This window comes from Protopterus annectens, chromosome 1.part1, assembly GCF_019279795.1.
Source record: "Protopterus annectens isolate FY-2018-M chromosome 1.part1, PAN1.0, whole genome shotgun sequence".
Lineage (NCBI taxonomy): Eukaryota > Metazoa > Chordata > Ceratodontiformes > Protopteridae > Protopterus > Protopterus annectens.
The window spans coordinates 798,258,867-798,282,519 of record NC_056726.1 but is presented as its reverse complement, the minus strand read 5'-3'; the positions used below and the strand labels follow the sequence as shown (position 1 = coordinate 798,282,519).

The 23,653-nt window shown below is 40.7% G+C and overlaps 1 protein-coding gene across 2 annotated transcripts in view; it reads right to left on the bottom strand.

Annotated features, from left to right (window-relative positions):
• MYO5B (myosin VB) overlaps positions 1–23,653 on the bottom strand; it is a 3,346,216-nt gene that overhangs the window by 1,165,094 nt on the left and 2,157,469 nt on the right. For both annotated transcript variants that reach the window (XM_044078265.1, XM_044078275.1), the window contains exon 13: positions 15,288–15,410. In XM_044078265.1, the coding sequence (XP_043934200.1) occupies positions 15,288–15,410 (123 nt within the window). The remainder of the gene's footprint in view (positions 1–15,287; positions 15,411–23,653) is intronic.

Below are 23,653 nucleotides of genomic sequence, written 5' to 3'. Positions count from 1 at the left end.
AAAAATGGTAGCAGGTGGATGCCACTAGATAATCTCATCATAATTTGAATGCATCATTTTTGTCCGAGTTCTTCCTGCTATTTGCTTGCTGAGATTCTGTAGGGAAGATGTTTTCATGTATTTACTCTAGCCTAGAGGAACTAATAATGTTTTATACTAGCTTGTCTTGCTACACTGTATTTCACAATTTGCTGCACTGTTTACAAGACTGCATTTGCTTAGACTTGAATTATTTCAGTATTTGTGTATGCTGTTTGATTACATCTTTTTGCCGAAAATGTTTCTGAATGTTCCTTATTTGCAAACTTAGGAAAAGCAGTGAGGTCCTGATTTCCTGTTCTGTTTGACAGCTATTGGGAGTGGTATGTACTTTGTGGACATAGATCTACTGTAGCAAATGTCAGGGCGCTGTGTCTGGCTGAGGCACAAAGATTTTGCATGTTGTGCCACAGAATTTTACTGTAGAGTGTGTACTGTTGATCCACACTTGGTGGACTGTTTCAGTCTGCACTTGTTGGATTCCAGTTTGGTGGTGACTGAATAACATGCTGTAAGCTTGTTTCTGTTTAAATGTCGCTAATGTGCTGGATTTGACATTATGTTGATCTGCTGGATCACTTTATGTTTACTCATTTTCTCTACAGACTAATTACAGTATTTCTTGGCTAGGAACATGTATTCATAATGATTTACCTTTATGATATTTACATTTGTTTTTATCTATCACATTGTTTAAATTAAGTTGTACAGTGCTTAAGCTTAAGCACTATGACAAATCTGAACTGTAACTCATCTAATTTGAGTATTTATCAGTACCTTTCTGGAATGGTTGAATATTTCAATCACCACAGTATTATTACATTAATTATGCAAAACATTTGCATATTCATATCTGTCATTTACACTTTTGTAGCCTTTTAGAGAGACATGTCCATCATTCCTCCTTCTTCTTTTCACTTCATATACACATTCATGCAATGTTTTACACTTCTGTACATTCCTCTCTGTTCATATATTACTGATCACAGCCCAGTATACTGCTCAAACAGCCAGTTGATCCCTATGAGTTCAACTTGAAACTTTCCATCCGTACTTAGAAGCCACAAAACTCAGACAACAGAAAAAGAAATGATTATGTTCACCACACTTAACATGGCAAATCATCCATCCAGAACCTACTTTACATCTTGTTTCTTTACAGGATCTCAACTTCACTCTGTCCCTCTCTTTTGTCGTCAACTCTCTCTCTCTCTCTCTCTCTCTCCATATTTCTATACCCCTGCTTCAATGGTTACCAGTTTACCAATTACTGTTGCAGAGTTCAGTTAAATCATTATCTGTTGATATAGGGAGGTTAACTAGAAACAACCTTTTTAAGATAAGCAGATAACTAAACATGAGGAAATTCTTTAGCTCTTGAGTTGGCGATGAAGGATATGAAAAAAAATTTCTGTCCAGCCATGTGATAGCCTCTGTCTTTCCCAATGTTAACTTAAGTAATTCAGTTAAACAACAATCTGTGCAGCTATCTATAGATTAGCAATTAAAATAGGGCACTGGACTTCCCAGACCTTTAGCTGTCCTTTTCCTATGATTGTTTTAGGAAAATGTATTTATTTAACATTTGTTTACCAGGAAAGTCCAGCTTTGAACAAACCAATTTTCAGCACAGGCCCGGACAGAAATGCTCCAGATACATGTCTTTGTAATGTGGGAGCAAACTGGAGCATCTGGAGGAAACCCACATGAATGCAGGGAGGACATGCAGGCTCTGCACAGAAGGTGCCTCAGCCAAGAATTGAACTGGAGAATCTCTTGCAGTGAGGTGACAATGCAAAATGTTGCATCACTATATCTAAAGTATGCTCAGCCCTGTAACAAAAAGGTATAAATCCCTAACTATAGCCAAATCACTGGTGTTAGAATAGCCAAGATAACTAGTGTTAGATTAGTAATATAGGCACAAGAGGAACTGAGGTGGGGATTGGTGACCGTCAGTGCCCATCCTGCGTGAAGGGTGGTGGCTCAGTTTGCTGCATTAGAGACACCTACACAAGTACAACTGCACGACCCACAGAACTTAGCCTAGTACATCCATAATGCAGCAATATGCGACTCATGATGGGGTTATCATATATGGAAGCACACATGCTCCATCTGCTGGCAGCAGCTGTGGAGCTTGCAAGCTGCTGTGTGTGTGTAGGGGGTTAATTGGGGGGGCAAGCCTTGGGGCACAAATGACTGCTCCTGTTCTTGTTTGCTCAGCTTGTGACCCAACGGAATGAATGAGATATAGTTTGTTTGCCTCTGGGGAACAAACGGGTCAAATGAGTCACTGAGAAGGTAGACAAACTTGTTAGAGAGGGACTGGAGATAAAAGAAAAAAATCTGAAGTACCGCTACATTTGCATTCAGTACCAGAATAATTGAATCAAACTCCATGCATGTTTTTCTACATTCAAATGACAGTTTCTAAACTTAATCAAGTAAAACTGAACACAGGAATCCCCATAACTGAACACAGTGAAGTAATAAGTGCTAACAAGAACACTGAGACCTTTAAACAATGGAGTGACAATCCATGCAAATGATACGTGTTACCGATACAAACCGTTATTGTCTTCTGACTGACCTATGTCCTTTCAGTTTTATTGTCCTAGTGATCTTTAGCCAGCTTGCATCACAACAGTAAACAAGAGCATGATCACTCTTATATCTCTAATACCTTATTAAGACATCCTGAAGAAACAGCTTGTGGGTTACAAATGCTGCTGTTTTTGTTTCAACATAGGAGGAACACAGACTGGTGCTCTTGAGATGTAGGCTAGACTACCACCCTTTTACCAAATACCAAGAAAGTCATCATTTTAGCCTTGTCCTAGGCATGTTTCTCTGTGCTTGAGTCAGCTGGTTTGAAAGAATTCACAGCTAGTCTGGAAATGCTTTCTTTAAAATGTATGTTGACTCATCAATGTGCATTTTACATCTCTCAGGCTATCGTTTCACCCCACTCTTGTTCCTTCTGCTACTCACAGACAGTTTTCATTTCACATTTTAGTTTCTTACAAACTTCTTTACACAAACCAATATGAAAGAAATTTCTATGCTGTGCTCTTTCACATTATTTACCCTTTCTTAGCTGTAAAATAGTATCTTTTGAAATTATCAACCATCTACCTGTCCCAATAACACTTTGATACCATACTGCAGCTTAATCCTTGTCCTTGGTGACTAGGCACAAAACAGTTATAGCCTCTCACCTGTGAGTGGCACAATTGTTGTTTTTCTGCACATTCCATTCAGGAAAGTTTTATGTTTATGGAGATCATGACAACAAACATTAAGAACCTGGGTAATGCATTATGTGTGAGGTTGACTATATATTTCCATTCACTCATTGTGAATGACAGAAAAGCATGTACAATTTCTGGACATATTGATCAAATGTTAGATGCTCCCTCTTTTCTTAGAGGTGATTTTAACTATCCAAAGGTTGCCTAGAATAGTTATAACACTTTGCCCCATTTTGCCTCTGAATATGTGGACCTGTTTACACTTGAAAACTATAACCAACCGGTAGCTCACACTGCACATGCTACTTACCAACATTAATAACCAATCTTAGTTTCATAACCTCTAAGATATTATGATTATATCTGTTGATAACATTTGACACTTAAGCCAATAGTCATGGATTTTCTTGCAGTGCAAAGGTATAGGAATACAGAAAAATTGACTTCAGGTTACTGAGTCTCACTATAAAATTGGCAGAATGGAAAGAAATGTGTGGCCTTTCAAATGGTGTGCAGGGTTATGCCAGAGCATTAAAAGAAAAAGTTCAAGCAGTATGAATAATCTTAATTCACTGTAGTAAAGCTATAAACTAAGCTCACTTCTTAAAAAACAGACGTGTATGCATAATATACCTCTCAGCCTGTAGACACTGAAAATGTATTTATTTACTATTTATTTAACATCTGTTTACCAGGAAAGTCCAACTTGGAGCAAAGCCAATTTTCAGCGGAGCCCTGGCGAGAAATACTCCAGACATATGTCTTTGTAACATGGGAGGTAACCCACACGAATGCAGGGAGGACATGCAGACTCCACACAGAAGGCACCCCAGCCGAGAATCAAATCAGGGAACCTCTTGCTGTGAGGTGACAATGTTACTGCTGCACCACTGCATTAGTAACAAAGGCCCTAGAAAAGTGGTTACATCTGAAAATCTGGACATCTAACTGGCATAAAATTTGAATACCAAATAGTCTATAACTCTTTCCACTTCCAGTAAGAATGTGGGGTACTGCTCAGAAATATGGTGAAAAAAAGAGTAACACATAATTGTGGAAACATATAAGCACATCATTAAACAGACTGTGCAAAATTTTAATAAACTGTATTGCAAAATTCTACCACGCAAGATCATTTATTTTTGAAAAGAAAAAGGGAAATGTAAGATGTGCATCTTCTTTCTTTAAGTTATTGTTGCCATTAGGCAAACCTCTCAATCTGCAGCCACTGAAAATAGGAACAAAAGCCTTTAAAAAGGAGGAACATCTAACCAAAATTCTGGACATTTAATTAGCATAAAATCTGAATACCAAACAGCACGCAGCTCTTCCCACTTCCAGTAAGAATGTGGGATACTACTCAGAAACACTGAAAAAAACAGAGAATGACAACAATTATGGAAAAAATATAAGCACATTATCAAAGAGGCAGTATAAAATCTATAGATTTTAATGAACTGTATTTCAAAATTCTACAATACAAGATAATTTATTTTTGCTTAAGAAAATGGGAGATGTATGATGTTTGTCCTCTTCCTTTAATTTATTGTTGCCAATAGTAAGCTGGTCATGTAGTTTGGTTTTGTGTACACCAGACATCTTCAAAAATCTCATGTGATGAAGTGGTTTCAGAAAATTATGTGAAGCAGTAAATCAAGCCAGAAAACAGCAACATAGCTTCAAAAATCAGGGGTAAATCAGGCCAGAAAATCAGAATGCTTCTCCAAAATAGGGACATATGAGAGGTCTGCCACTAGTATGTTGGTCATGGAATATGGTCTTCTATGTACTACACAGCTTCAAAAATCACATGGGATGGGTGGGGAAGGATTCAGAAAATTGTGTAAAGGGATAAATCAAGCCTGAAAATAGGAACAGATCTAAAAAATAGGGATATCCTGAGCAGGGGTAAATCAGGACTGAAAATAAGAATGCTCCTCCAAAACAGGGACAGTTGAGAGGTCAGATGTATAAGAGTTGTAGGAGTTACACTAAGTACATCAACAAGGGTTAAACATTCTGTTCCATACTATAAATTAGCTTCTGAATATAAAGTGTCTTCCATAAAATTATACCTCTCAAGACATCTGCAACAACTGGAAAGGCCGCAGAAATACCTCACTAAAAGAATCACAGGCCTAAAGCAGATGCCCTATGCTAACCGTCTAAAAAAACTCCACCTCTACTCTTTCACATATCATCTACTCAGAGGCAATCTCTGCTTAACATACAAGGCCATGTCAAACCCAGAGCTGTTGGACATGCTACACTTAAAGAAATCCCAATCCCTCACAGCAACACGCTCCAGGGATCTAAACCTTGTGATCACAATGAAGAAAACATGTTGGAGGGATAGGTTCCTGACCCAGAGACTCCCCAGACTCTGGAATAGACTGCCCATACATGTCAAGCACAGCGCCTCGTTGGCCCACTTCCAAAGGAACCTTGATGACTGGATGGGAGATCGGAAATTCACCCCGGGGATCACATCAGTCGCCCTGCTAGAGAGGGGTCCAGGGAAGTAAATACTGTGGGAAGAAATATCCAGGGAATTGTTATGGCTAGGCTTGTACAGACCCTAGATCTGATAACCTAATACCAACCTATGAACCTATGGACTGTATGTGTCCATGCATTTGCCTCAAATCCCATGATTCCCACCATGACATAACAAAACGTCTTCTTTCTCAGTACAATTACAGCTTCTACAGCCCCAACAGTTACTCCCCTGTTGATAGGATAGCTGATGGTGAAGGGTGGTACAATCATGCAGTGAGTGACGTAGAGTTAAGAAAAGAGGGAAAAAGTTAAACAAATATAATCAAATATAATTCTGAGCCCCAAATGTCAGATGGAATTAAAGACGCAATTAAATGCAACCAAATAATTTTATCTTTGTCTGTCTAAGTCTTCATCATATAGGCTTTGCTTATAAGAAAAACCTCAACTTAACAGCAGTCAAAGTTCATACATGATGACTCAAACAGAGTGCTTCATAGAACAAATGATGTTATGTGCAGTGTAAAACTCAAGGACAACTCTAAACTTAATTAGTTACATTTTTATATTCAAAACACACTCTCTCTGTGTTTCATATTCATACACACACACACACACACACACACACACACACACACACACACACACACACACACACACACACACACGTTTTCTGGCACACATTGCTATAAAACTATGCACTAGAATGCACATTCATGATGAACTTTTCATAAAACATTGATAGTGCTAACTGTAGAGTGTTATCTTCTTTCGGCTGTTCCCGTTGGGGGTTGCCACAGCAGATCACCTGTTTCCATTTCTTCCTTTCCTCTGCATCTTGCTCTGTCACACCAACCACTTGCATGTCCTCTCTCACTACATCCATAAACCTTATCTTAGTCCTTCCTCTTTTCCTGTTACCTGGTAGCTTCATCCTTAGCATCTTTTTCCTAATATACTCAGCATCCCTCCTCAGCACATGTCCAAACCAACGTAATCATGCCTCTCTGGCTTTGTCTCCAAACCTTCCAACCTGGGCTGACCCTCTAATATATTTATTCCTAATCCTGTCCACCCTCGTCACACCCAATGCAAATCTTAACATCTTTAATTCTGCCACATCCAGCTCACACTCCTGCCTTTTTGTCAATGCCATTGTCTCCAACCCATATAACATAGCTGGTCTCACTACCCTCTTGTAGACCTTCCCTTTCACTCTTACAGGTACTCGTCTGTCACAAATCACTCCTGAAACACTTCTCCACCCACTCCATCCTGCCTGTACTCTCTTCTTCACCTCTCTTCCATACTCACCGTTACTCTGAACTATTGACCCCAAGTATTTAAACTCATCCACCTTCGCCACCTCTACTCCTTGCATCCTCACCATTCCTCGATCCTGCCTCCTGCTGACCTTCATTCCTCTTCTCTCTAGAGCATATCTCCATCTCTCCAGGGTCTTCTCCACCTGTTCCCTACTCTCATTACAGATCACAATGTCATCTGCAAACATCATAGTCCACAGGGACTCCTGTCTGATCTCATCTGTCCATCACCATTGCAAATAAGAAATGGCTCAGAGCTGATCCTTGATGTAACCCCACCTCCACCTTAAACGCATCTGTCACTCCCACTGCAGACCTCACCGCTGTCACACTACCCTCGTACATATCCTGTACCACTCTTACATACTTTTCTGACACTCCTGACTTCCTCATACAATACCACATCTCCTCTCTAGGCACCCTGTCATAAGCTTTCTCTAAGTCTACAAAAACACAATGCAACTCCTTCCGACATTCTCTGTACTTCTCCATCAACACTCTCAGAGCAAAGATCGCATCTGCAGTGCTCTTTCCTGGCATGAAACCGTACTGCTGATCACTAATCATCACATCCCTTCTTCACCTTGCTTCCACTACTCTTTCCCATAACTTCATGCTGTGACTGATCAATTTAATCCCTCTGTAGTTACTACAGCTCTGCACATCATCCTTATTCATAAAAATCGGTACCAAAACACTTTTTCTCCATTCCTCAGGCATCCTCTCACTTTCCAAGATTTCATTAAACAATCTGGTTAAAAACTCCACTGCCATTTCACCTAAACACCTCCATGCTTCCACAGGTATGTCATCTGGGCCAACAGCCTTTCCATTCTAAAATATAAATTAAATTCTTGCAATGTTACAGTGTCTATATTAACATTTGTAACTTTGCCTTCGTCCTGGAAAAAACTCAATAGGGGTTTCTAGACTAGCCCACTTCTGTTAGTTAACATACAAACAAATAAATGAATAAATAACTCTGGGTTTATCTGCTTAAGTAATTTTTACTTTAAATGAGCACTTGATAATGGCTTGTTGCCCTGACAGTAAATTAAATATGATGCTGAGTACTTGGTCGTAATCTCAGAGACGGAAGATAATGAGAAGTTATGTACCTACCATAACGTTCCATGTTAGTTGTCTTCTTCTCGCCTTCTTTCTTGCTGGATGGGTTCAGAGTCGACCTTCGGCTCCAACTCGGCCTATACTAAAGCTCGGGAGCTATTTATACCGGCTCGAGGCTACCCTATATCCCATAATGCTAGGCGCTAAGTACCCAGATCTCATTTGATAGATGAAAACCATAGCAGTTTAGCTCTCCAACAAAAGGAGGAGAGAACCTCTCTAGAAAGTCACCTAGACCCATAGCTACCAGAAGGGATAGTCTAGGGGTCAAACTGAGGCAAGAAGAAGATCCCCAAGGATCCTTTAGGTCTGTCCAGGCTAGGGGGATGGGGGCTGGGACGCAAGAAAGAAGCGAGAAGAAGACAACTAACATGGAACGTTATGGTAGGTACATAACTTCTCAATGTTAAGTTGTCAATCTCGCCTTCATTCTTGCTGTATGGGACCGCGTCCCTAGCACCTTCACCCTGGGTGGCTCATCAGAACAGACTCTTGAGAACGGTGGAACCAAAATTAGCCCAGCTTCTGGAGGCCATGTCTAATTTGTAATGAGAGATAAAGGTATGAGGAGAGGCCCAAGTGGCTGTCGCACAAATGGAATCTATTGGTAATCTAGCCTGAAAAGCTATTGAGGTGGCTAATGCTCTGGTTGAGTGAGCCCTGGGCCTTGACGGTAGCTTTTGGCGTCTGAGCTGATAGATTTATTTATTTATTTATTTATTTTACATTTGTTAACCGGGCTGGTCTAACTGGATACATATCCGTTTTCAGTAGAGGCCCGAGGAGAAAAGCTCCAATACACAATAGAAGTACATATTTAAATTGCAAGATTCAAAGTATTGTTACAACAAGAGAATACAGCTTACATATGCAGGAATGAAAATTTACATAGATGTTATATAAGACTAAAGGACAGACAGGAAATTATACACAGAACATTGATTTCGTTAAAGATACTGAAAAATAGACTGAAATCAGAGATTTTCCTTATTACTAAAAGGAAAGAGAAATTTTAGAGATCTGCAATTAGGGAAATGGGCTAGGGAAGTGGACCTAGAAGTAAAGAGATATGTAGTTAGTCAGGTTCTCGACATGGGCATGTCCATTGTGTGGAGAGATATTCTTTAAGGTTAGCTTTGAAATGATAGAGCGAAGAAGTAAGTCTAAGGTTGTTTGGCAGGGAGTTCCACTGCTTGCCAATGGAATTTGCATAAAGGGCATCCCCACCTGAGTTTGAAAGTGATCACAGATGCCAGCCATCTAGAAAGGGTTACTTTGGAAACTGGAAGGCCGTTCTTGCCTGCTGCATAAGAAAGGAAGAGCTGCTCAGATTTCCTAGCTTGCTTGGTTCTATCCAAATAGTAGACGATGAACGTCCAGAAAATGCAGTTTTTGTTCCGTTCTGTTGGAGTAGTTGGGGAAGAAAACTGGAAGATCGACAGTCTGGTTTAGGCTCGCTTCAGAAGAAACCTTGGGTAAAAAGGACGGATTAGTCCTGAGGGAAACTCTGTCTTTATGGAAAACTAGATAAGGTGGACGAATGCAAAGGGCCTGAAGTTCTGATACTCTTCTCGCAGATGTTATGGCGACCAGAAAGAGAGTTTTCCAAGATAGCAATTTCAGGGAGCAGGAAGCTGCAGGTTCAAAGGAGGGAACAATCAAGGAGGTTAGAACCAAATGTAAGTCCCACTGCGGTGGGGGGTCCCTGAATGGGGGCTTAAGCAAAAAGATACCTTTGAGAAAAGTTTTACAAAGCTTATGGGATATGATACTGGTGTCCAAAAATCCTGCATGAAAGTTCGAAACAGTCGCTAACTGTACTCTGATGGTGGAGGAAGAAGACCCTGAGTGAAACAATTCAGCTAGGAAGTCTAGGACTGATTGGATAGGGGCAGTAAAAGGATCTATATTTCTAGCTTCTACCTAGAAGAAAAAACGCTTCCACTTGCTGGCGTAAATCCTCCTGGTGGATGACTTTAGGGAAGCTATAAGTATGTCACGCACAGAATGGGAAATAAGGGGAAGCCTGGCTAGGGTTGGAAATGGAGCAACCAAGCTGTGAGGTTGAAAGATTGGAGGGAGTGGTGCAGCTGTCCTGACTGATGGGTCAAGAGATCTGGCACTGGGTCCAGATGCCAGGGCTGCCCCAAGAGGTAATGATGCAAGAACGGGAACCATATCTGACGAGGCCAGTAAGGAGCAATGAGGATCATGGTGGCTCTCACGGCGGTAGCTTTCTGAATCAATTGAGTGATTAATGGAAAGGGGGAAAGGCATACAGAAGTCCCTGGGGCCAATCGTGGACTAGAGCATCTCTGGGGGGGTGGTCGGGAAGAGGGAAAAGAGTGAAGAAGTTGTGGCACTTGCTGTTTTGAGATGTTGCATAAAGGTCGCAGCAAGGTCGACCCCATTTCTGAAAAATTTCTTCCACTACTGTTTGTTTGAGAGACCACTCGTGAGGCATGAGAATGGCTCTGCTCAACCTGTCCGCTATGATGTTGGACTTCCCGGGGATGTGCGTTGCTATCAGAAACCACTGAGAGGAGATTGCCCACTGCCAAAGACTGAGAGCTTCTCGACACAAGGGATAGGACTTGGTTCCAACCCGCTTGTTGATGTACCACACTACGGACATATTGTCCGTCTGAACTGCAATAGTCCCGATGGGAAGAGAGTCCTGAAGGGCTTGCAACGCTAAAAGTACTGCTCTCATCTCCAAGATATTTATGTGCAGGTGGCACTCGAAAGGTTGCCATGTGCCCTGGACTGTCCTGCCCTGAAAATGCCCCCCCTACCCGATAAGGGAGGCATCCATTGTCACCGTGGCGACCGGGGGAGAAGGAACAAATGGTCTGCCCTGAAGGACTTGAGGGGAGACCATCCACCAAGAAAGGTGTTTCTTGCAAGACAGGGTTATTAAAATGTTGTGTGAAATTGGAAGTTATTGAAAGGACCGCTGGGAAAAAAGCATCCATTGAAGGATCTGCATATGAAAGCAAGCTGGGGGAAGTAGAGTAATGGCTGCCGCCATGAGACCTAATACCTTCAGGACAAACCTGGCTTAGATTTTGTTGTTCTGAAGAAGGATGTGAACATGCCTGAGAATAACTATAACTCTTTGTTCGGTTAGTTTTGTGGAAAGCCGGACTGTGTCCAAGGTGGCGCCTATGAAGGTAATAGACTGACAAGGCAACAAGGCAGACTTTTCAAACTTTATGGAGATACCTAGCCCTTTGCAAGTATGAATGGTGTAATCTCTGGAGAGGAGAAGTTGACGCCTGGTGGTGGCAGTGAGGAGACAGTCGTCTAGACATGGAAACACCTAGAATCCTTGACGTCTCAGATGAGCCGTAACTGCTGCCATACATTTGGTGAACACTCGCGGGGCTGTAGTGAGACCAAAGGACAGGGCTCTGAACTGATAATGACTGGTTCCCAGCTGGAAGTGGAGAAACTTCCTGGAGCACCTGTGCATCTTGATGTGGTAGTACGCATCCTGAAGGTCTACTGAGCACATCCAATCATCCTGACCCAGAAAGGGAAGATTGGACTGTAGCGTGACCACCCGGAACTTCGTTCTTCTTACAGACCTGTTTAGTCTGCTGAGATCCAATATGGGTATCCAGTCCCCTGTCTTTTTTGGTACCAAAAAGAACTTGGAGTAGATTCCGGATCCTTGTTGGTCTGCTGGGACTGGCTGGATGGCTCTTTTTGTTAGCAGTTTTGATATTTCTAGTACTGCTTGTTCCCTTAGACTGGGTGGAACGTTTGGAAGGGGTCCTTTTGGCTGAGCTGGGGTGTGGATAAAAGGAATTTTGTAACCCTCGGATATGATCAACTGTACCCATTTGTCTTGGGTGAGTGAAAGCCAGGCTTCTGAGTACAGTGATAACCTTGCCCCGACTGCCTCCGAAGGCGGACAGTCGGGCAGCTTCTCAGGGATGCTGGAAGGGTTTGTCAGAAAGAGACTCTCTGCTACCCTGATTTTGCGGACCTCCTCTGCCCCTGGGGAGGCGTCTGTTATTGTTCACCCCCCTGCCTCTAGAGGGGACCTGACCTCTTGCGTCAGGCGTGACCTCTTGTGGTTTACAGAACCACATCTTCCCACCCCTTCTGACCCTTAGGGTATGGTCTAGACGGGGTGGAAAAACGGACTCCCACGGCAGAGAGAGTCTTGCCTTCTTGCTCGCATCGGGTCAAAGTATCCTTCACCTGAGATCCAAACAAAGCTGAACCATCAAAGGGGGAGTTAGTGAAGGACGCCTTAAAGGGGTCTGCAAAGTTACAAAGCCGCATCCAGGTGTGATGCCTTAAGGCCACGCCTGTGCCTGCAGCCCTACTCGCCCCATCGGACACATAGGAAATAAGCCGCATGGAGGAGTTGACAATGGAATTCAGGGTTGCCAGCTGGGAATTTATTTTGTCTTGAGACCCCGCAGCTGTTGGATCCTGTAAGACCTCACCCACTTCTTTGAGCATGTCTCTTTGAAGGTGGGTGAAGTGGCACAGATAATTCAGCGAACACATGACAAAGGTCGCTGAAGAAAACATCCGCTTGCCGTACCTATCCATAGTCCTAGACTCCTTCTTAGGAGGATGGACATGTACTGAAGGATCAGCCAGTTCCTTCTTAGTGGCTGCAGCCACCACCATGGCATCAACCAGGATACCCTTGGCTAAAAACTGTTTGTCCAAAGGGGCTGTTATAAATTTGGAAGGCCTCCGTGGGGTAGGTTCCATCGTATCAGGGGCCATCCACGCCTTCCGCGCCACCACTTCCACGAGGGGGTCAAAAGGCGGAGACACCCAGGAGGTGGAAGGGCAAGAGCCAAAAGCCTCTAGGTAAACCGACTCGTCCACGGAAGGGTTAAGGGTAGACCAGTTCCCCCTCTGCTTCAGGATTTCAAGGATGTCTGAAAAGGAGACATCCTCAGAGGGGGACCGTGGGGACCCTTCTGACTCATCCAAGTCGGTATCCGATGTAATGGACTCAGGGGAGTCCACATGCTTCCTCTTACATTTCCTCTTCCGAGGGGGTTCCCCTGACAGATCAGGGGAAACCTCGGAAGAGGAGGATATTCCCAGTGGAGAAACCTGAGGCGTTTGATCTCTACGGTCAGGAATGAGAGGGTGGGTAGAGACCGCAGCAGGCACTACAGAGGGAGGAGCTGAGGGAACCGACCGCGGAGCAGGCACAGAGGCCAGCACGCTCCTCATGACTTCAAAGGCGCCCCTATCAGGCAGGGAAGAAGGTCCCCACTCCGAAGAGATAAGGACCCCTCCCGGCACCGAGAGGGATGGCTCCGAAGCCGATGTCGGGCCGAACTTACCAACGCCAAAGCTCTGAGAGGGAGAACGGGGTCGGACAAGGGTCCGATGCCACTCGCCCCCTCAGAGCCGACGAGGAAGTCCATGCGCCCGAATCCCTCCAAGGATGGGACCATGGAAGAGACCGGAGCCGATGACGGAGCCGAAATGTGAGGTATCGGCTCCGACGTGTCGACGGCCACGGCTCCCACAAGCTCTGGCTCTGAACTCAGAGGAAGAGTCGGAGGAGGAATCGAAGATGGGGTGGGGATAGCCACTGTCTGTTGAGAAGGGCTATGAAGCATTTGGGCTAGTGCCTGAGACTTAAGAAGTCTACTAACCACCCTCTCGAGGTTGTGGTCCGAGAGCCTGGAAGACCTGGAGGAATGGGTTCGATGACTCCACTCTGAGAGTAAGGGAGACCTCGGAGCCCAGTGAACACACTCCAAGGATGGAGACCTGGACCTTTTACGGCTAGCAGACGGCACCGACACCACTATCGGTGCCGACTGAGTCCTGGAATCATCGGCTCTGGTTCGAGCCGATGTAGAAGCCTGACTCTGAGGAACATTGACTCCAGCCAGAGCTGATGATGAAGACTGTGTCTTGGAAACATCAGCTCCAGCCGTAGCCGATGTGACAGCAGTTCGAGTACCACCAGTCGAAGGCTCTGAGCTCAGAGCCGATGGCTTAGATGGCTTTGAAGGCTTCCCCGATGAAGACTTGGTCGGGGAACCTTCAGGCTTTAACAATCCCCTCAAAATTAACTTGTTTCTGCGTTCCTGCAGGACTCTTGGGCTGAACGCATGACAGACCGAACAAGAGTCCTGCAGATGCAGAGGGCCCAGGCAATAAACACAAGAAGTGTGACCGTCTGTCAGCGACATTTTCTGACAGCACGAGTCACACTTCTTGAAGCCTGAGACCCTGGTGTCTTTTGACATCCTAAGTACAAAGTACAAAAAAATTATACATACACACACACACACAGACACCCTTTTAACAGTAAAGTCAGTCACACAAAAAATAAAACTGACAAGGCAGAATAGGCTCAAAGGCCTAACCTTATAACTAAGGGGATTAAAAGGGCTTAAAAGGGATTAAAAAGGGACCAGAAGGGGGATTAGCTATGAAGGGAAGCTAATGGGATGGTCACTAACTAAAACTAAGAATAACCCTGACTAAAAGATAGAAATTTTTTGAATTAAAACTTCTAACCTGAAGAGCCGGTAATAAATGCACCTCGCAGCTGTAAGCGGCAAACGAGATCTGGGTACTTAGCGCCTAGCATTATGGGATATAGGGTAGCTCTCGAGCTTTAGTATAGGCCGAGTCGGAGCCGAAGGTCGGCTCAGAACCCATCCCGCAAGAATGAAGGTAAGATTGACAACTTAACATTGAGATTTAGCGGCTTCTCAGGAAGATCTTTTTTGTTGTGCTAAAAAGGTATGATATACAATTTCTGACATTACCTTATCTGGACTGCATTTACTGAATATAAATGACTTAACTGAATTAAGTGAATATGATGTGAACTACATGTATGTACTTTACAGCTGAAATTGTCTAAGACATGCTAACTACATGTATGTACTTTACAGCTGAAATTGTCTAAGACATGCTAACTATTGTATAAAATCCTGTAGTAATCAGATGCTGAGAGATGAGGAAAACCATGTTTAGATAATGACATTCCACGCTGTGGTAAAAATTGCACATTCCAGTGAACACTCACCTTATCTGCAAAATGGATAACTATGAAGGAAATGTTGGACATTCTGGGCTTCTGAAAATGCTGGCTGCTGGAATGTCTATCATACAGCTTTTGGGCCCAGTTTTGATCTGTCCCCTTTGGAACCTAGCAAAATAATATACAAACATATCATCATTCCTTACTAAAAGCTCAGGAACATCTAAACAAAAAAGCAACTAAACAATAATAAGAACATTAAGACAGACCATGACAGGACCCAACCACTCAGTTGTTATTAAATACACATTACATTAGCAATATAAATAGCAATAAATATCTCTCAAGATCCATCTAACAGTGCAAATGTCAATTACAGTTTTCTTCAACAACATCTAAGGTTTCACCTAATGCCTTCCAATATTTTGTAAGTCAGTTGTTTTTTGAAATATTAACTACATAAGGAAATTGAAATCCTGCTTATTTTTATAACTACTACAAAACCTAGCAAAGAATCCAGCACAATGTGATACTGATGGACACTGACAAAAAATGTCATACCTCCCACCATAGCATTTCACATTATACCCTTTACTAGCATCCAAGTCTCACAGTTATACAAATATTAACATAAATATAAAAATATGAATACAAAGTTGCAAGCAATTAATTTTTCTACTATATGACACTGTAGATTAAGAATCATATTGTCATTTTGTTGGTAACCGCGGTGGTGGTGCTGCGGTAGCATTGTCGCCTCACAATAAGACTCTGTCTGGTTCGATTCACAGCTAGAGCGTCTTCTGTGTGGAGACATGCGTGAATGGGCATACCTACGTTGAAGGTTGTGCATCAGGGCTGGTAACTCGGCATGTAAAAATTAACTACCAATCATTGGCGGACCGGAGTTCAGCTGTGGCGACCCCTAACCAGGAAAAGCCAAAAGACACAACATTGTCATTTTGTTAATAACTCCTCACCATTTCTAGTACTGCCTGTTAATAGCTGGCAAGTCATTTTGTTAAAGAAGCCAGACTTACAAAAGGTCTGGTTGCCATAAGAAGCTCTGTGTGTTAATGTTAACGGGAAGTATAAAAAAAGACACTACAGGCATGAAATGAGTTCAAGTTCTATTTCTTAGTTACATTTTTACACCAATTCATTCAAACCAAGTGGAATTTATGATACAAGTCTTAACTGCCACTATATTTCCTTTTTTCTAATAAATTATCTAAATCTCCCTCCTTTCATCTAACTGTACCTTCTCTGAAAAACAAAACAAACAAAGAGAAAACCTATTTGAAATGTTTCCAATTATTACATTTTTACATATGTCTGAAGAGTGCATTGTTTTTGTTTTAAATAGTATATAACTGGTCTCTTAAACAAAACTTCTTACCTTACCTATATAAAAATTCATGCATCAACCACATTTGGCCATTCAATGTGTCACAAAAATTATACATTTTTGCCCAAAACTTCTCCCTGTGATTGTGATTTTATACAATATATATATATATATATATATATATATATATATATATATATATATATATATTAATCAGTTTCTTGTCCTTTTGTTTCTAATACATTCTTAAAAATAACTTTTTTGTAAGCAAATTCTGTGTTGACCTATTTCCATAAACTAGGACTAACCTTCAAAATATTCTGATTATTCACACTTTGCTGAACTTCTTATTCTATGGTCCCATTCATTATACTTTCCGTACCTGGTTTGTACAGATCGTTTCTTTCCATGTCAGCTAATCAACCACCGTATTTACCAAACAATTTCCATACCTCATGTTCAAAACACTCTTCTGTTTGCATTATCAGCAAATTAACAATTGTTTTTATGTGTTATTAAGGAACTTTTTGCTCTATTCATTTTTCGGTACACTGGGTAGGCACTTTCAAAATACAATATACGTACATATACACACACTCACTCTCTCTCTCTCTATATATATATATATATATATATATATATATATATATATATATATATATGTGTATTATATATATATATATATATATATATATATATATATATATATATTTGATTTCTAACACTTCTGAATCACTTGATTTCTAACACTTACAAAAAATGAAGTACAGGTCACTGCTGAAATCTTCTTAGTTGAATCTCCTTTATTAAAAGTAAGCGCTTTCGGAATAATCCTTCATCAGACATAATTCAAAATAACAAAAGCAGCCATATTTAAAACACAGATCATCCAATCACTTACTCCTAAAAGCCCGCCTTTTTTGTAAAGCAGGTTTAATTGGTAAAACATCATTAAGACCAGGTGGTCTATGTGCTCTTAAATCTACTATCCACTTAGATTCAGCTAATGCTGTTCTATGCTGAATGTCCCCCCCTCTCATTGGTAGCAATATTTACAATACATCTGAACTTAAAAGTGTGTGTGGGATTAATCTCTATATGTCTGAATAAAGCATTGCTCACTTGACATGTTCTAATATTACTAATATGCTGTAAAATCCGAACCTTCAGCATGTTATTTGTCATACCTACATAAAAACTTTCACATTGTTCACAATTGGCCATATATACTAAGTGTTTTGTCCTGCAAGTAGCCCTCCCTTTAAATATAAAAGTTTGTGTCTTATCGGGGTGTTTATATTCAGTGTCACTATTAATATATTGACAGGCCTTGCAGTTGCCACAGGGATATGTGCCTGCTCTAATATCTATTGTAGGTCTCCTGTTCAAATATGTCTCCTAACATAGCAGGTCCTTAAGATTGTTGTTTCTCCTATAATTAAACATGGGACGTTCTGCCACTACGTCCTTAAGACTAATATCACTTCTTAGTATATTCCAATTATTTTGAACTATATTACATATGTCTTTAATATTACTACCATACGTAAAAAGTATTCTAGGTTGTTCCTTCCTGCTACTACATAATCCTGTATCTATTTGTCTGCCACTAACAGAGCCTTGCATCCATGGCCTATTCTTCGTCTTCCTATGTAATATATTGTTACTAACCGCCTTACTAACCATGTTCCTCTCATAGCCCCTATCCAAAAAATGTCCACTCAGCCTAGAAAGTTCCTCGTCACAATAAGTATCTTCAGAACATACCCTAGATATCCTATCCACTTGGCTCTTAACAATATTGGGAAAGATATGCCTCGGGTGCATGCTGTCATAGGATAGCAATGCATTTTGCCAACATTGTTTCCTATACAATCTCGAGGTGAAACCAAGGTTACTCTGTTCCACACAAACATCCAGGAACTCTATCTGAGTAAAAGAAGTTTTGGCACTAAAAGTCAAAAAAGTGGTGGTGGTGTGGAGAAAGGCTAAAAAGCTCTCAAAGGTGGAAGTATCCCCATCCCACAAAATAAAAACGTCATCCACAAATCTGACATACAAAACTATGTACTTATTCCATTCCTGATTATTAAGAATTTCCTTGGTTTCCCATTTGGACATAACCAAATTTGCATATGTATTAGCACAGGGGGTGCCCATAGCTACCCCCTGTGCATCTATATGGACCCTGGTCCTATAAAGACATTGTTGTTCAATACCAAGGCTAGTAAATTCTCCACTACCAGTCGCTTATGCTCAGTTGCTCCCAATCTACTTATCACTTCACCCACTGCTGTTATCCCATATTGTTGTTCAATGACAGTAAACAAACTGTTGACATCTAGTGTAGCCATCAATAATCCACCATGTTTGGGCTTAGTAGCCGCAGCTAATAGCCCCAAGAAATGCCCTGTGTCTCTTAGAATGTTGTCTATCTGTTCTAAATATGGTTTAAGTGTATACTCCAACCATATAGAAATTTTCTCAGTGACCCACCCTCTCCCCGAGACAATGGGTCTGAGTGGTGGGTCTGTCAATGATTTATGTATTTTGGGCATGGCCTTGAATACAGGCGTAACTGGTTTATCTACCTTGAGGAACTCATAGACTTCGTGTTCTAACAAACCCCTCTCTAATAAATTGTTTAACTGACTATGTACATTATCTATAGTCATTCTAACTTGTAAAGGGTTGATGGGTACATATGCTCCATCTAAAGTCAGTGTGTCTAACAATTTCCTTTCATACCAACATGTATCTAATACAACGATGGCTCCCCCCTTGTCAGCCATCTTAATGGTAATTTCTTTCTTGTCCATAAGGCCATGTAAAGCAGTCCTTTGTGTCGGTGTAAGATTATAATATATATTAGCACTTCTCTTCTCAAAATATTTGAAAAGGTCATTCTCACAAGCGTTCATGAACAAGTTAAGTGTGGGTGTAAAATTGGGAGCAAATGTGCTGGGGGTCCTAGGACCTATGGCTCCATGGGTTTGGTTATTAAAAATCAATTTTAACATCACGCTCCTACAGAACAACATCAAATCAAATATAATATCGCTGTATACACACTTGTTGCTAGGGACAAAGGTCAAACCCTTGTTTAAAATCTCTAGCTCATCGGTACTCAACACAAATTGAGATAAATTATATACAATGCCATCAGACATACTGTTAGTCACTGTAGAGTCCTCCGACGCTTGTCTGCAAAGGACTGCTTTACATGGCCTTATGGACAAGAAAGAAATTACCACTAAGATGGCTGACAAGGGGGGAGCCATCGTTGTATTAGATACATGTTGGTATGAAAGGAAATTGTTAGACACACTGACTTTAGATGGAGCATATGTACCCATCAACCCTTTACAAGTTAGAATGACTATAGATAATGTACATAGTCAGTTAAACAATTTATTAGAGAGGGGTTTGTTAGAACATGAAGTCTATGAGTTCCTCAAGGTAGATAAACCAGTTACGCCTGTATTCAAGGCCATGCCCAAAATACATAAATCATTGACAGACCCACCACTCAGACCCATTGTCTCGGGGAGAGGGTGGGTCACTGAGAACATTTCTATATGGTTGGAGTATACACTTAAACCATATTTAGAACAGATAGATAACATTCTAAGAGACACAGGGCATTTCTTGGGGCTATTAGCTGCGGCTACTAAGCCCAAACATGGTGGATTATCGATGGCTACACTAGATGTCAACAGTTTGTTTACTGTCATTGAACAACAATATGGGATAACAGCAGTGGGTGAAGTGATAAGTAGATTGGGAGCAACTGAGCATAAGCGACTGGTAGTGGAGAATTTACTAGCCTTGGTATTGAACAACAATGTCTTTATAGGACCAGGGTCCATATAGACAAGCACAGGGTAGCTATGGGCACCCCTGTGCTAATACATATGCAAATTTGGTTATGTCCAAATGGGAAACCAAGGAAATTCTTAATAATCAGGAATGGAATAAGTACATAGTTTTGTATGTCAGATTTGTGGATGACGTTTTATTTTGTGGGATGGGGATACTTCCACCTTTGAGAGCTTTTAGCCTTTCTCCACACCACCACCACTTTTTGACTTTTAGTGCCAAAACTTCTTTTACTCAGATAGAGTTCCTGGATGTTTGTGTGGAACAGAGTAACCTTGGTTTCACCTCGAGATTGTATAGGAAACAATGTTGGCAAAATGCATTGCTATCCTATGACAGCATGCACCCGAGGCATATCTTTCCCAATATTGTTAAGAGCCAAGTGGATAGGATATCTAGGGTATGTTCTGAAGATACTTATTGTGACGAGGAACTTTCTAGGCTGAGTGGGCATTTTTTGGATAGGGGCTATGAGAGGAACATGGTTAGTAAGGCGGTTAGTAACAATATATTACATAGGAAGACGAAGAATAGGCCATGGATGCAAGGCTCTGTTAGTGGCAGACAAATAGATACAGGATTATGTAGTAGCAGGAAGGAACAACCTAGAATACTTTTCGTATGGTAGTAATATTAAAGACATATGTAATATAGTTCAAAATAATTGGAATATACTAAGAAGTGATATTAGTCTTAAGGACGTAGTGGCAGAACGCCCCATGTTTAATTATAGGAGAAACAACAATCTTAAGGACCTGCTATGTAAGGAGACATATTTGAACAGGAGACCTACAATAGATATTAGAGCAGGCACATATCCCTGTGGCAACTGCAAGGCCTGTCAATATATTAATAGTGACACTGAATATAAACACCCCGATAAGACACAAACTTTTATATTTAAAGGGAGTGCTACTTGCAGGACAAAACACTTAGTATATATGGCCAATTGTGAACAATGTGAAAGTTTTTATGTAGGTATGACAAATAACATGCTGAAGGTTCGGATTTTACAGCATATTAGTAATATTAGAACATGTCAAGTGAGCAATGCTTTATTCAGACATATAGAGATTAATCCCACACACACTTTTAAGTTCAGATGTATTGTAAATATTGCTACCAATGAGGGGGGGGGGGGGGACATTCAGCATAGAACAGCATTAGCTGAATCTAAGTGGATAGTAGATTTAAGAGCACATAGACCACCTGGTCTTAATGATGTTTTACCAATTAAACCTGCTTTACAAAAAAGGCGGGCTTTTAGGAGTAAGTGATTGGATGATCTGTGTTTTAAATATGGCTGCTTTTGTTATTTTGAATTATGTCTGATGAAGGATTATTCCGAAAGCGCTTACTTTTAATAAAGGAGATTCAACTAAGAAGATTTCAGCAGTGACCTGTACTTCATTTTTTGTATTTATCTGGTTTGGTACAACAGGTCTTCAGCATAACTTGTTATCTTTGCTTGTGATTTCTAACACTTAAGCAATTCTTTTACTTTCTAAATCTTTTATCAGCTCTACGTCCAAAAATTATATACAGCTTTTTCATAATGCATATTAACTTCTGTCCAATTTATTCATATCATCTCCCCATATGATATATAAATCACGTACATAATGACAATAAAACATAATATACTAATAGTAAGATAAATCTATAACCACTCTGCTTTCTCATTCAGCCATTTTTACAATTGTATAGCTAAGGAACATTACTGCCTACAATCCCACACCAGTTATCTGCCAGTAATATTTTTTATTGGATAGAAAGAAAATGTCAAAAAAACAGTTCTCGCAATTGCCCTAATTCTATTCTCTCAACTAACATTCTCTCAACAATTATTAGCCATTTTGTTAATGTTGACATGCTTTCATCATTGGCTGTAACTGAACAGACTGCATGTACATATACACTAACAAAAATGTCATTACTCAAAACACACACACACACACACGCACACACACACACACACACACACACACACACACACACACACACACACACACACACACACACACACTTTTCACTTTATTTGTGACGTTAAATGAATCCCTCACAAGTTCCCAAATAAAAGTTCAATGGTTAACGCAGGATGAAACTGACGAGAATGTGCCACAGGAAGATGCCATAGAATCTTCTATAGAATGCCTGCAGGAATTGGAAAACAAGGGATGTGGCCTCAGTTTAGAAGAAAATGATCTAAGAGAAGAGTTGCTTTATTTAATAGAGATGGGCAGACATACTAAGATCAATGAAAAAAAAAATAGACTACAGAAAGTCAATAAAACCCAAAAAGTTAGAAGTTTGATAAAACAAATGATCATCAAAATTAGGACTGTTCACAGAAATTCAAGCAATATAACAGACGTAAATAGGATGCATTACTGTGCAGCTAATAGTCTTACCACAAAAACAAAAGGCAATAAGGGAAAGGAAGGAGAGAAATCAAATGCCATCATAGAAATATCAAATAGAGAAAACTATACAGCAATTAAGAGAAGTGTCACTGTTAGAAGAGTACAGAATAGGGAAAAGATTAACAAAAATACTCAGAATAACAGACATGATAAAAGCAATGCACAGTATCAGAACAGATCATGATCTATCATGCACTATTGCAAATAATAAAAAAACTTAGAAGATATGCAGATAAATGTAAAGGAAAAGTACAAAATAAGCAATTTATTGATGACCCAGAATGTTTTATAGAGAATTTGGAAAGAAGGAAAAAGGAATTGAAACATCACTAAAAAAGAAGAAATGTATAAATTTTGGAGAAATATCTATGAAGATCCTTTGGAACATAACAAAGATGCTGAACTGATAGAAGAAGTAAAAGAAAGAATAAAAAGTTCAAATGTATAGGATATGAAATGAGATGAAGTAACGGCCAGAGAGAGAAAGAGTGAAACAAAGTTAAGAAAAGCTCCTAATTGGAAAAACCGAGGCCCAGATGTAGTACCTAATTTCTGGCTAAAAGTATTACATCTTTACATGAAGATTTAGTCATGAGTAAAAATTATTTATATACAAAACCTGAACGGACACCAACTTGCTTAACAACAGGAAAAACAATATTCCTCCTTAAGAGCGAACCTGCAAGCTATCCTAAAATCTATAGACCAATAACTTGCCTTCCAACAATGAGTAAACTATACACTGGAACTGATGCCGACAG